Raw genomic sequence first — 15,267 nt, forward strand, 5'->3', positions numbered from 1 at the left:
GTCTACTTTAGTGACCTATTTAATGAAAAAGGTTTTACATTAACTTATCTTTCTTTTTTTTTCTTTTCACATTTCATTAATATTATTTTATATTATTCTCCATCTTGGTGTGATTTATTTTAATGTATATTTTTCTGTCTAAGACAAGCGCGTTTTTTTTTTTACATTTTTTTTAAAGATGGCTTCTAAGGCTATAACTGAGGAAGGTTTTTTCTGTATGTTTATAGAAATTTGTATAAATGCAATCTTTTTCTAGATAGTTTAAAGTTTTAGTTCTAATTTTCTCTTTGATCTAGGAATAATTTTTTTAATTTACAATTGTCGTGATATCAGTGGGATTTGTTCTCTTTTTCTCCACATGATTCTATATATATAAAAATATTTTTAATTGAGTTTATTGATTATATTAATCTACTCTTCTATGTCCTTACTTATTTTCTGACCAGATTTATTCTGTTCTGAAAGAAATGCACTAAAATTTCCAATTAATATATTTCATTTGGTTTTTCTTTCTAGTTTAATTTTTCTAGTTTAACTTTGTTATGAAATTTATAGTATACACAAAAAGGTTTATGAAAGCATTTACCTCCAAATCATATTCAAAAACAAATACAAAGCAAACATCATGTAACACAAAGATATGGAACTTTACCAATTCTTCAGAAACCTACTATGTATTATTTCCTGATATGATATTTTTCCCCAGGTAACCATTATCCTAGATATGGTGTTAATCATTCCCTTCCTTTCTGTAATATTGTTTTTTTTAGACCACTTATTTATGCACCTCTAAAAAAAACATGCTAAATAATTTTTCCTGGTTTTGATAAATGGAATTATACTGAATGACTTCTGTGATTTATTTATTTTTGCCCTCAATTTCATTTTTAAGAATTATACATATTACCTCATGTAACTATGGCTCATTGGCTTTCACTGCTGAGTGATTTTTCATTGCACTGAAATAAGCTATAATTCATATACTAATCTTCCATTGGTGAGTATTTGGACTATTTTCATTTTTGCTTATAATAAGAAATAAACACTATACCCTACAGGGTAAATCCTGTCCAAGGTTGCCTTTGTATGGCCCATGAGCTAAGAATGAAAGAATGGTTGAAAAGTTTAAGCATTGCTTTCTTTTTAAAGCATCATTCTTATGTTTGTTCTAATGCCAAATGAGAGTATCTTTTAATGGAGCAGTCAGTAATGTTTAGTGTAATGACTGGTATATATACATTGTTTCACCCAAATAATTATATATTTAATACTTACAGTTTTCACTTTGTTTTTTTCTCATTTGTTGTTCTTAACAAGTTTCTCTGTTTCTTTGCTTCCTTGCTAATCTGTAAGTGAATTACTCATATATGAAGAATGTGGGTTATATATTCTTTAAATCCTTACATATTGTCAATTTTTTTCACCAGGACAGGTAAACCTTCTCTGCTCAGGGAAATCTATGATTGTCTCTTCTCTACCACTGTCTTTTTCTCTCCTTCTGTTTCCTAATACTTATATGTTGGCTGACCTTCATGATTCTTCCTTTCTTTTTGCTCTGCTGTTTGAAAATTAATTTGGGATATTTCTTACACTTGCTCTGGAATGCTAATTTGAACTGAAACTCTTCAATTCTTCTACTGAACCTTTTAGTTTGAAAATCGAAGTTTATGTTGTTGTTATTGTTAGCTTGGTTAATAATTTCTTTTTTTAAGCCATATTTGAATATCTTTTGCTTTTTTTTTGCTATTCAAGTCATCATTTGTTTGCACTGCTTTTTTTCCCCCAATGTTCCATCAGGTATGTTACTTTTCTGTTCTTTGGCTCAGTCCAGTTCTTTGGTATCTGCCTTGCGCAATGATAAACACACACACAGTCTCTGGTCTTGTGGGCCAGCAGTTACTACAGAGGCAGGTTGTCATTCCAGGGAGAAAATCAGGATAAGGCTCCTGGTCCTCCCTGCTTTCTCTTTCAGCACTCTCATTTCAAAGGCGGAGAGGATGTAGTCTTTTCATTTAGATCTTTCTGGATTCCTTAGGAACCAGGAAAACCAAACACAGTCATGTGGATGACGTTAACCTTCATCCAGTGGTGAGCTGGATGGAGCCAGTTCGTTCCTACTAGCTCCTGGGGGCAACTGTTAAATTTTAGGAATTTGTACAATAGTTGATGTTAGGTTCGTTGCTTGAAATAGGTCATGGTGGGAGTATTTACTCATCAGTCCCCTTCCACCTTAAAACATTTACCAGCACACAACTGTCTTGATCCCAAGAGCCCATAATTCTCTAAAGGCAAAATTGCCCATATCTACCTCATTCTGACTACTAACTATTCATCTTCCACCCACCCCAACTCCATCCCAACCCCCCAAATAATCACCTGCCCAAACTCTTACTTATATATCAGCTATCTCTGAGCTCCCCCCTACACCAGTTCTTCCCAGGAGTACCAACAATGTATGAAGCCTCACTCATACACCTCCCTAGCCCTAAATGCCACTCCAGATAACTAAACTATATGGGTTTCAATTGGGAGTGAAAGGGAGGAGGGAATATTTCAATTTACAATCTACCCAGAGTCCATATCAACTATTTTTGAAATTTACTAAGATCTTCCATGAAAATTAAAACTTTAATCAATACTTAGGAAAAAAGTATACTCTTAAAAATTTGTAATTTGTGTATTAGTAACTTAGGAACATACGGTGGTATGATAAACACTGTACAGCTCATATACCTTTCTCTAGTTCCACTGGGAAAAGTTCCAGTTTTTCTACACGCTTTTCAAGTTCATACTCAGCTGAAGCAGCCACAGGGTCAACTTCATCATTTCTCCGGTCATAGTCTTCATTGGAATATGTGTTGAAAACCTGTAGTAAGAGGGCAACAAAAAGATGACAATATAATCCAGACAAGATGGCTTTCTTAACAATAAACAACAGCTAGATATCCAGAATTAGGTACATTAAAATTTTACATGTTGTATTTCTTATAAGCAACTGTTTTTCTTCAGAAGTCAATTGAGATGTTTAAAAAATGAAAATTGAATCATAATAAAAATAACTTATTAACCAAAAAAATGTATGTTGTTCTACAATTTTTAATAATTTAGGAGGCAGCAGTATTCACAGAATACATTATTTGAATAGTAATTTCTCTCACCTTTTACAGAATCAGAGCATACCATATTACTGCAATGCTCTGCTGGTTCCTAATAAAACTAAGGTAAAGGGTTTTAAGTCTACCTAAGCAAATACCCACACTGAACTTGTTTCATTTTATGACCTATACTAACTCCAAAGGTTGCAGTGTGTCAGTACTGTAATTATATTTCAATCATGTAACCTTTAAAATTGACTTCTATTCTATACAGAACTGGGCTGTGTTAAAGTGCTATCATCTGTCATCTCTCATTTTACTTGCATATTGATCTAAATTTAATTCTCTTTTATCATTTCTCTAAAATAACCATCAAAATATTGCTCAAAAGCTGAAGAACAAATGGGATATTGACAGCTTTCTTTCTGACCTAAATTTTCATAAGATCACTAAATGTGGTCTTCAGTTGTAGCCATAAACTTGATGGTTCTCATTCCTTCTGAATTATGTTTTATTTTAAAAACAACTGAAGATATGTATCCAACTTCTCACCTAATACACTGAACAACAGTTAAAAGAAAGAATGTATAATTCAAGTCCAATTAATATGTATAATAAAAAGTGACATTTTCAATTAAACCAAACAATTATTAAGTGTCTAATCCGTGGCTGAAAAAATTTCTGTACTGGCCCCAAATATCTTAAAATCTAGGAGTGAGGAATATTAACACATATAAAAAGATATAATAAAAATAGAGAGCACGGTGGTGCAACCGTGGCTTAGTGGCAGAATTCTTGCCTGCCATGCCAGAGACCCAGGTTTGATTCCCAGCCCATGCAAAAAAAAAAAAAAAAAAAAAGAAAATAGAAAGCAGAACAAGGTCAAAAATAAGAGAAACCTTATCTATTTCCTCATTAACTGGCTCTGCTAGTCCAGTTGTACTTTACATTCAGAGTACAGGAAAGCTGGAAATTCATGAATACTATATTCAGTACCTTATAAACCAGGAATTCAAATTGTCTGTATAGAAGGATATGTAGTGTGGTTCCTAATGGTATATACACCTCAAAGGCATACCATGCATACAGTTTGTACCCAAAGTAAATACTGAATTTCTTTCTGACTTTCGACATATTTTCACAGCTCATGCCACGTGGACACTGGCTTGGCCTCTGTCACTTTTTCTATCATAGTAAGTATTACTGGAACAAAATGTGTATTTCTGTACTATGGGGTTTGTACATTATTTATCTTTTTTAAAAATATGCTTCTTATGCCCCTTCCATAGAGCCCTCTAATATTTTTCTTAAATGGTCAAACATATGACTTTCTTTTACACCGTCCTTTCATTCTTTGAATTCATATATGTGTATGTGTGTATATGTGTGTGTGTAATTGTTTATCCACTCAACAAAAAAATTACAACAAAAGTGCCAGACATTATGCTAGAGAAGTCAAATTCTCAAATAGCTTACACTTGGTGGGGACATAAAGCAAATAACTGCATTATAATGTGGGAAGTGATGCAACAGAGGCATATACCAAGTGACTTTTTTTTTTTTTTGCCTAAGAAAGGGAATAATTTCCTGGAAAAGAGGATATTTTTAGTTTAGTTTTGAAGAATAGGCAGGATTCATATATGTAGGTATAGAAGAAAACAAATGTATATTTCAAATAGAAGACATCATACAATATACATTTTGTTTTTAGAAAACCTTGACAGTTTAGTATTGTAGTAGACTACAATACAAGATACCCAGGGGAATGAACTCTAACATGTACAAAAAAATTTAGCTGGGCTTTGGATTTAACATGTCCTTTAAATGTTTTTAAAGGAAACCACTGGCAAGTATGATTGGAAATTCCATGAATGCTTGCCACCTGTCTTCTATTACTATGCTTAAGTACATGATTGTAGAACAAGTGTTTAATTGGTATTCATGTTGGAACATAACTCAATTTTGTTAGCATGTGATAAATTTCTTTATCTTAAAGCAAAGTAAATATGTGAGGACTGTTGTAACAAAAAAATTAAAAATTTCCTGACTTCTTTCAGGATTCCAAAACAATCTGTTATCAAAACATTCTTCTTCAATGAGTCTGACTATTCTGAAATTAAACCAATAAAAAAAACAAAAAAAACCTATAAAATTTTACATCAGAAAATGGTACTTTGATGACTATCTCATCATTTCATTCTATAGAAAAGGAATTTGGTAAGATGTTTTTCATTTTCAGTTGGCTTATGCTCTGGTAAATTATGGGGTCACAGAGTAAAAAGAAAAGCCAGAATACATTATTTGTAGATTCAACTATTATGTACTTGGAAATCCAAGAGACATAACTAAAAAACTATTAGAATTAATGACTTTAATCAAGTAACAGAATTAAAAAAAATCAATATACAAAAAAAGGCAATCATTTTTGAAAATGTAATGAAAAAGAACAGAATAAAATACACAAGAATGACTATAACGTGCAAGGACTTTGTTCTCAACAAAACTTATATGAAGAACACAAAAAAAACTCTGAATAAGTGTAGTACAATGCCATACTATGTTTCTGGACTAAAACTCAATATTGTAAATATTTTTATGCTCCCATATTATTGTAAATATTCATTTATTTACATCCAAAGTTAATTAATAATTCATGGTAATTAAAATTAAAATTCCACCCAGATGTTTCATGGAAAATAACAAGCCACTGGAAAAAAAGGAGACTAAGGACAAAATCAGGCCCTATTAGATGTCAAACAATAAAACTTCATTTATTAAGATAACGTAATTCTGGTTCTGGAATTGATCTGTTATTAGATCAATTCTGCTACTCTACTTTTTAATTTGAATTTGAGTGATCCATTCAATAAATGATGTAAAAAAAACAGCCACCAGTCTGAAAACATTCCTATCACTTCATTAACAAAAATAAAATTGATATTGGTTAAGAATAAAAGACCTTATAAACTATAAAAATGCCAAAAGAAAATATGGGACAATGTTTAACCCTAAACTAGAGACATTAGAGAGGCAGATCCTAGAAGCCCCAAAGTAAATGAAAAACTATGTGACCAAAACAAAAACCTAAAAACTTCTATACAACAAAATAAATAATAAAGTTACTTAAAAAGTCAAAGATTAGGATAAATATTGTTAAATATTAAGATAAAGCACAAATATTCATAATTATAAAGGGCTTAATTAACTCAAACATTTGAGTAAATAGGGAAAAAGATTTTAATTGAGGATTCATCATAGAAGAAATGAATATTAAAATCAATAAAAATGTAGAGATGCTCAACTTCATTAAAAACTAAGTAAATACAAACTAAAACAAGGAGATAGCATGTGTTCACATATAAGAAAGATTTAAACAAAAAAGACTGATAATATCCAGTACTTGTCAGGATATAGGAAAAATGATATTCTTGAAAAAAGTGAAAAGAAAAATATACTTTGAAAATAGATGTTGGTATTTTAAATTCCTGTGACTCAATAATTTTGTATCTAAGTATTTACAGAAATATTAGAAAATGTGCCCAGTTTGAAACTGTTGTGTACCCCACAAAAGCCATGCTCTTTAATCCGGATTCAATAATGTTGCGTGGGATCTTTTGATTAAGTGGTTTTCATGGAGACTGTCTCCACCCATTCAAGGTGGGTCACTACTGGAGTCCTGTAAGAAGGAACCATTTTGGAAAAAGCTTCAGAGCTGACAGACAGAGACATTTGGAGATGCAGAAAAAAAAACACTCCTGGGGAAGCTGCTTGAAATCAGATGCCAAAGGACCAGCAGACACCTGCCAGCCACATGCCTTCCCATCTGACAGAGGTGTGCCATGCCATCAGCCTTTCTTGAGTCAAGGTATCTTACACTGTATGCCTTAGTTTGGAGATTTTTATGAACTTAGAACTGTAAACCTGTAACTTATTAATTCTCTTTATAAAAGCCAACCCATTTCTGATATATTACATTCTGGCAGCATTCAATAAACTAAATCAGATGTATTGCAAGGAAGTTCATTGTGGTACAATTTGTAAGATCTCCGAATGGGAAATAACCTAAATGTCCACCAAAAGAGGAGAAAATGTCTTAATAAATTATGATACACACAAATACACAATTCTATGCAGTGGGTAAAAAGATCTCTCTCCTGACGTAGAAGACTCTCCAGTACATATATTATTATACAAAAAGAGAAAACTACAGAGCAGAGTGTGGGTGTGTGTGTGTGTTGTATGATCCTGAGTTTAATCTAACTTAAAGATCTAAAATTTCTAGGTATGTAACTCTTGCCAAATGATAAACCACTCTAAGTTTCTGTTCCCTTATTTACAAAATGACTATCATAATAAATAATATATTATTATTCCCAACAACATACCCTATAAGGTTGTTGGGAAGATGAAATGAGATAATCCATGTAATTGTGCTTGGCTCAAAGGGAAGAAGACCTTTTCCAGGGTAATATAAGAGATAACGATATTTTCCCAGATGCTACCAGTCATCTCATACTCTCCTTTATTAAACAGGTTTGAATGTTTCATCCACTACGATGCTCCATGACCTTCAAACGAAAATCTGCCTAACAAATGTGATATTAGAATGTAAATTGGTCTTCCCAAATCCCTATTTGTGTCCAGAGCAATGCACTATCATTAGATAATGGTTTGCCAGCTTCCATGCTTTTAGTTTTGCTTTCACCAGGAAGAATTCAGAGATGAAAGCAGGGTTGATGTAGGTAAATACCTTCCCTTTCATCTACATGGTCTTGACTCTTTCAATTTTTCTTAACAATGATTCTACTATTTTTACGTATATTACCTTAACTGCTTTGCAAAACTCATCTAATTTTGCAATGCCAAAAGTCCAAAAGCCAACAGTATCCTGGACCCTACTATTTAACACAATCAAGATAGATATATCTTTGCACTAAAGGTTTACTTAAGGAAGTTGTGATAATATTCCACATTTTTGGATGTGCCTAACCTTCTAATAGTTCACTCAACTAAATCTGAAGTATCGAAAAAGAGGACCAAATGGGGTACTAGAACTAGGTATTGCTCCAAAAGCTGTTGGATTGCTGGCCTTGCCTGACTCAAAGCCCAGTCCCATAAAATATTCCTGAGGCTAATCCACATATTTTCAACATCAGTCATTTCATCAATATTTGTAATGTCTCTAATGTTAATGAACCATCTCATAAAGGTTTGAAGTACCCAACACTGGAATGTCATCTTCAAATTAGGTTCTGTTAAATGTTAACAAATCCTGGAATGTGGACTCATGATTAGGGTACAGGGAATGCTAGCTAAAGGTTCCTAAAACAAAATTGTATACATAAATATTATGTTCTATATTTTGAAGTAATTTTATGTAAAATACAGACAATATAAAATTTTACACAAATTATTTGGAACTCTACCAAAAAATCTAGTAGGGCAGGGAAGGATACTGAGAGTGCTTACTTTTTATATTTTTACATGAAAATCTTGAACTTGGAGAACAATACATGCAATACTTATGTAAGGATTATTAGTGAATGTAACATCTGTAAGGGCAAAGTGTATGTTTCACTAATTGTTAGCCTAATGTTTTCATACACGACTAAAGAACAGGAAGTGAAAGAGATAACATACTCTATATAATGGAGGTAGAAAGCAGGTGAGCAAGTTCGAAAGGCAACATAAAGAAGCCCTTAAAACAAAATATTTTCTGGCTGACAAAACTGATCTTTTGGCATCTGACAAAGAGAGGAGCAGGCTTCCTCTAAAGGTATGCAGAAATGAAGTCTCAGTTTGTCTACATGGAGATCTTAAAAACACCTGCAATGTATTCCAATTCTGCTGACAGGTTGAAACAATTCACACAGACAACATATTTACACCACAATATATCTATACCTAAGCTCCTATATTAGAAAAGAAAGAGCCAATCCAGTTAGGACCACTGCAGGAAAGAGTGCTGAGGGGACGTTGCATTTGCCCCCATGAGGAGAGTTAGCAAGCAAGCAGAATTTGTGCCTGTCAAGCTTTTGTTAGCTCACTGGGCAACAATGAGCTCAGGCTTCTGTGTGCAAGATAAGATGGCAGGATTACTCTCCATACCAGGCTCCTCAGTAATAGGGTTGATTATCAATTGAACCTTAATCACAATCTCTTTCACTATATATCACCCTGATGATAATTCTCTGACTATTCAAAGAACTGAATTTTTGTTGGTAAATTACTTAAAAGCATGAATTCTAAGTTGTAGCTTATTTGCATGAAATTATCTGTTCATCTTTTTTAACATTACTACCCAAGCATGCAACCCTATGGAGTCTTTGAGGGATGGATCATCTAGAACCAATATTTTGATCTAAATAATATCATTATGTATTGTGATAGTTAGATTTAGTCGTCAACTTGGCCAGGTGAAGGCACCTAGTTCTGTTGCTGTGGCCATGAGGCAATGGTACGTGAACCTCATCTGTTGCTGATTACATCTGCAGTAGGCTAAGAGGCGTGCCTGCTGTAATGAATGATGTTTGACTTAATTGGCTTGTGCTTAAATGAGAGAGCTCAATGTAGCACAGCCCAAGAAGCTCAGCATACCTCATTTCAGCAGTCGCAGCTCAGTCCAGGCCTTTGCAGAAAGGAATCACCCCAGAGAAACTTGTTGGAACCCAGAGGCTTGGAGAGAAGGCCAGCAGAGATCATCCTGTGCCTTCCCACATAAGAAAGAACCTCAGATGAAAGTTAGTTGCCTTTCCTCTGAAGAACTAATGAAATAAATCCCCTTTTATTAAAAGCCAATCCGTCTCTGGTGTGTTGCATTTCCAGCAGCTAGCAAACTAGAACATGTATTTTTCATAGTTAAGATTTCCCTGCTTTACCAGTTTTGTTGACTTTACATTCTTACCATATGTATGTGGACTAGTAGTATTATAGTCCCAAACTAAAATAATTATTTTACTATCCTCAGTTAAATATGTGTCAGAAAGACAACTGAGATTACTCTACTCAAGTAAGTGATAACACCCATAATCAATTTTAGCAGGGATAGATTTTTGAGGGATAACCCCTATTTGAGGCTATTGATGGATGAGATTCATTCCTTAATACTCTCAAATCCACATAATGATTCAAATTTTTAGATTTGCAGTTGTGTAAAAAAGAAGAGAAAAGCTGTATGAAGATTAATATATGCAAAAATCACATTTTTTGAAAGATTAATTTACATTAGTTTACAAAGCCAATAAGGTCACTTTAATAAACCATCTGAGCTGGCCCAGTCTAACTATGGATATAATATAAGCTCAGCAGTATTTCCAGTTCTTCTGGGCACATGGGGGTATTATATCTACTTCCTTACCCTTTCTTGCAGTTGAGCGGAGCTATTTTAATAATTATGGCCAATGGGTTCTGAGTAAAAATGATGTATACCACTTCTCTGCTAAGGCATTTTTCTTATGGTAACAAGACCTTCCAGAGTTTCTATAGTCCTGGGTGTAGGTATAACAGAGGCGGAGTCTTTATAATTCCAGACTAGTGGAAATCACTAATCTGTTGTCATTTCAAGAATGTCATATAAATGAAATCATGCAACATATAACATTTTGGGGCTGGCTTTTCTTCAACATAATTCTTTGTAGGTTAACCCAGGTTGCTGTGTGTATCATTAATTTATTCAGTGACAACAATGAACACAGTTTTCCTTCCTGACCTACAATGGACATATACCATAGTGAGGAAATAAACATCTGTTGAAAGATTTTGGTACTGTATATTATTGAGGTAGAAGCTAGCCTATCTTAACTAGCCTACTATATAAAAGTATCACTTATTCACAGCTAGTATGGATTACAAAGATCCCTAACTTGGTTTAAATGCACAAGAATTAGGGTCAAGAGATGGATCTACCAGAAATCTTTTACCTCGCTTGAAGTGAAAACGTTAGTGACAACTAATCAGATAGAGAACCCAAGAGGTCTCAGAAGCACCAATCACAAATGTCTGTTGTTCTGCCAAGTAAGCCCAGTCCCAGGAGCCCAGGGCAGTCTTAGATCTTCCTACCTTTTCCTCTACCTTGGCAGTGGGCATCCAGAGGTGGCTATATATAGTGGCATCCAACACACTTTCATATTATGTATCTCTCCTTTACATAACACAAAGAGGAGGAGTTTTCAAAAGCAGTTTCTATCTAATAGCTAAAGAAAGAGTAAGCAAAACGCTCTTCAGAAGTGTGTGGCAGAGGTATCGGAAAAGACAAGTTACACTGCCTACTAAGTCCTCTTAGTGTCTTAATAGAGTTTTTCTTATATCACTTAGAGTGCTATAAATTTTCATATCCCCAGCTATATTCACAGTATGTATACAAAATCCCATGATAAAATCAAGTGTACATTTTTGTATTATCAAGGACACCAACCAGTTCACAGTTGGAGATAAGTCAACAGTCAAATTGAGAGGGGATAAACTCTACAAACTTAAAATAGCTAAGGTGACTGTGAAAATGTTATATATATGTAGTTTTTTAATATGAAAATTACAATAATCAGGAAAAATTTCCATCATACACATAAACTTAGCTCATCCCAATCCAAATTCTTACAATTCTAAGCCATCTAGCCAGTGAAGCCTAAATTAGTTAGTTTTCCTAGTTGACAGTTAATAAGAAACTGGGCATTTCCACTGATGTTCATGTTTTTCACAGTGTTTTTCAAATTATTGTAAACAAACATATCCATGAGAAACTAGCAATGTTCTCTTTCAGGTTAGCCAGTGTTCTAGTTTGCTAGCTGCCGGAATGCAACACACCAGAGACGGATTGGCTTTTAATAAAAGGGGATTTATTTTGTTAGTTCTTCAGAGGAAAGGCAGCTAACTTTCCACTGAGGCTCTTTCTTACGTGGAAGGCACAGGATGGTCTCTGCTGGTCTTCTCTCCAGGCCCCTGGGTTCCAACAACTTTCCCTGGGGTGACTTCTTTCTCCATCTCCAAAGGCCTGGGCTGAGCTGCAAGTGCTGAGATGAGGAGTGCGGAGCTGCTTAGGCTGTGCTATGTTGCATTCTCTCATTTAAGCACCAGCCAATTAAGTCAAACATCACTCATTGCAGCAGACTGCCTCCTAGCTGACTGCAGATGTAATTAGCAACAGATGAGGTTCTCGTACCATTGACTTATGTCCACAGCAACAAAACTAGGTATGCTCACCTGGCCAAGTTGACAACTGAATCTAACACAACGAGACTTTTAGTTTAAATTGGAGACATATATTTTACAAAAAATGGACAACATGGCCAGCATGAAATTAACTGGTAGCCTTGATTGAGTTCCCACTATACAGGTATCATCATCACTGAAAAATGTTAACAGTTGGCACCAACTGTTACCTTTTGTGTGTATGTATGCATGCCAACTCTTTAGCAGAAATAACTGACTTCTCATTCCCAGATGTTCTTGCTCTTGTACAGCTGCAAGGGAATGTGTTAAGTCAGTTTCTGTCTCAGCATTTCTCTTAGCAGTTGGTATACATTTCTTTTACTATCAATACCAGCACTATGTTTCTAATTATTTGAATTATCTAAATAGGAAAACAGATGGTGGGAGTAATACAGTCTATGAAGGATAAGGTGAAATAGGGAGAAAAGGTGATGTCAGCAATAGCCAAGAGGACTCGAGAGCCTCTCCTGAGGCTGGGAAGGGAAAATAAGATGTGTGGGCTCCCTAAGTACAGAATTTTATCCTCCCCCATTTAAAACCTCAACAGTAAGGGTACCTCTGATGGGGTAGCTAAGAGGTATCAGGTGAATTAAACACTATACTCTTAAGTTGTTGGGAACCTTGGGAAGAGCACTCTAAGACAAGAGTTTGGGTAAAAGAGCCTTGAAAGGAACTTGAGAGTTCAAGGGGATCATCAGCAGTAATAGTGTGGACTAAAGGCAGAGGGATTCCTAACACAAGGAATTCTACAAAACTCCCAAGAATTATGCATTTACCAGTATAGTGGAAGAGAATGACAAAAGCATGGATGAGGCTAAATTACCAGCCAAACTAGTAAATGAGAATCTCAGGGAGGTTAACTTCAGTGTATGGAAGAATATAATGCAAAGCATCCTAGTGGTGAATGAATTACAATTGATTTCTACCCTTTAGATAAAGAGGGTTGAAGACCAGGTTTATCACAACTGTGATGGCCTTTTGATGTGTCAACTTATCTAGCTATAGTCTCAGTTACTCAATCAAGCATTAATCTAAGTATCTCTGTGAAGATAATTTGTAGAGGTGATCAAAGTCTATTATCAGTTTGACTTTTAAGTAAAGGAGGTTAGTCTAAATAATCTTGGTTGGCCTGATACAATGAATTAAAAGGCATTAAGAGCAAAGACTTCCCTGATGAAGAAAAATTTCTGCCTGTGGACAGCAGCTGTAGTCTGAGTTCAAGAGCTGCAGTTTGCTGTTCCTGACAGCCTGCCCTATGGATTTTGGACCTATATAACCAGCACGTACATTTGTTAAATCAATTCCTTGCCAGAAATCTCTTAATATATACCACCTTCTCCTGGTTCTGTTTCTCTGGTTGAATCCTGACTGATATGCTGATGCTTTAGCCATTCATACAGGACCAAATGCAGTTATATAGAAGAGTAGTTTTCAAACTACTTACTGTGACCTACAGGTTTTGTGAAATCAATGTAATGGGTCATGAATAGCATTGAGAAAAATTAAATAGAAATGAATAGAATTGAAACTATCATAATTCATTTTAAGTACTAAGAAAGAGTACATATACTTTAAAACTTTTAATTTGAAATAAACTCATACATACACATATCTATGCACCTTGTCTTAATGTAAAAATGGATATAATTTAGATACTAAAAGAAAAATAACACAAGAAATAGTAAAATAAAATTATAATTTATACAGAGAATTTCCACTTAATTTATATTCTATTCTAAAAGTCAACGCAGGGAATACAGACTTCCCAAACTACTAAGTCCCTGAATGATGACCGCAGGTGTGAACATAATCACACTTCAGTCTTCCTCTCCTTCTAGCCATTGATTTTTTAAAAATAAATTTTTATTGAGAAATCACATACATACAGTCCATACATGGTATTTAATTAATGGCTCACAATATCATCACATAGTTGTGAATTCATCATGATCATTTCAGAACTAGCATTACTCCAGAAAAAGAAATAAAAAGAAAAAATAAAAAACTCATACATCCCATACTCCATACCCCTCCCTCTCACTGACCACTAGTACTGAAATTTACCCAGTTTTTCACTCTTATCCCCCCACATTATTTATTTATTTTTTATCCTTATTTTTTTACTCAACTGTCTGCATCCTGGATAAAAGGAGCATCAGACATAAGGTTTTCACAATCACACAGTCACACTGTAAAGGCTATATAGTTATACAGTCGTCATCAAGAATCAAGGCTACTGGAAGACAGCTCAACAGTTTCAGGTACTTCCCTTCAGTCACTCCATACACCATAAACTAAAAAGGGATATCTATATAATGTACAAGAATAACCTCCAGGATAAGCTCTTGACTCTGTTTAACATCTCTTAGCCACTGAAACTTTATTTTGTCTCATTTTTGTCTTCCCCTTTTGGTCAAGAAGGCATTCTCAGTCCCATAATGCTGGATCCTGGCTTATTCCGGGGGTCTTGTCCCACTTTGCTAGGGAGATTTACACCTCTGGGAGTCATGTCCCATGGCTGGATGTGTAAGGGGTCGGCAGTGAGTTGGCTTAGAGACAGAAGCCGCAACTGAGCAATAAAAGAATTGGGGGTGACTCTTAGGCATATTATAAGTACTAGCCATTGACTTTTACTTCAAATTCTCATTGATTATCAGCTCACCGTCTGGCATGAGTTCACTACTGGGAATACCTTGTCAATCTCAGACCTTACATAGCTGTTATAGAGGGGTGTGGATGATGAACTGAAAGCACATACACCTGCATGGAAATGAAGGAGAGGGAACTGAGCAAGAAAGGATTGCCAGACATGCAAAGCCAACTACTCAGCAAGCTACAATCTTCAGAATAAGGAAATAATATGTGGGAGGACAGGGGACATGTGTACAGAGTATTCTGGGAGGAGAAGTAGCATATGCAAGGGGAAGGATAAGAGACAGTTACAGAAGTAATCTGACAGAGTTGA

General features: G+C 34.7%; 1 protein-coding gene across 12 annotated transcripts in view; it reads right to left on the bottom strand.

Annotated features, from left to right (window-relative positions):
- Nucleotides 1-15,267, bottom strand: part of PPP1R9A (protein phosphatase 1 regulatory subunit 9A) — a 434,558-nt gene that overhangs the window by 178,499 nt on the left and 240,792 nt on the right. For all 12 annotated transcript variants that reach the window (XM_077123485.1, XM_077123518.1, XM_077123509.1 and 9 more), the window contains exon 3: nt 2,734-2,866. In XM_077123485.1, coding sequence (XP_076979600.1) covers nt 2,734-2,866 — 133 coding nt within the window. The remainder of the gene's footprint in view (nt 1-2,733; nt 2,867-15,267) is intronic.

This window comes from Tamandua tetradactyla, chromosome 1 (genome assembly GCF_023851605.1).
Source record: "Tamandua tetradactyla isolate mTamTet1 chromosome 1, mTamTet1.pri, whole genome shotgun sequence".
NCBI classification, from domain to species: domain Eukaryota; kingdom Metazoa; phylum Chordata; class Mammalia; order Pilosa; family Myrmecophagidae; genus Tamandua; species Tamandua tetradactyla.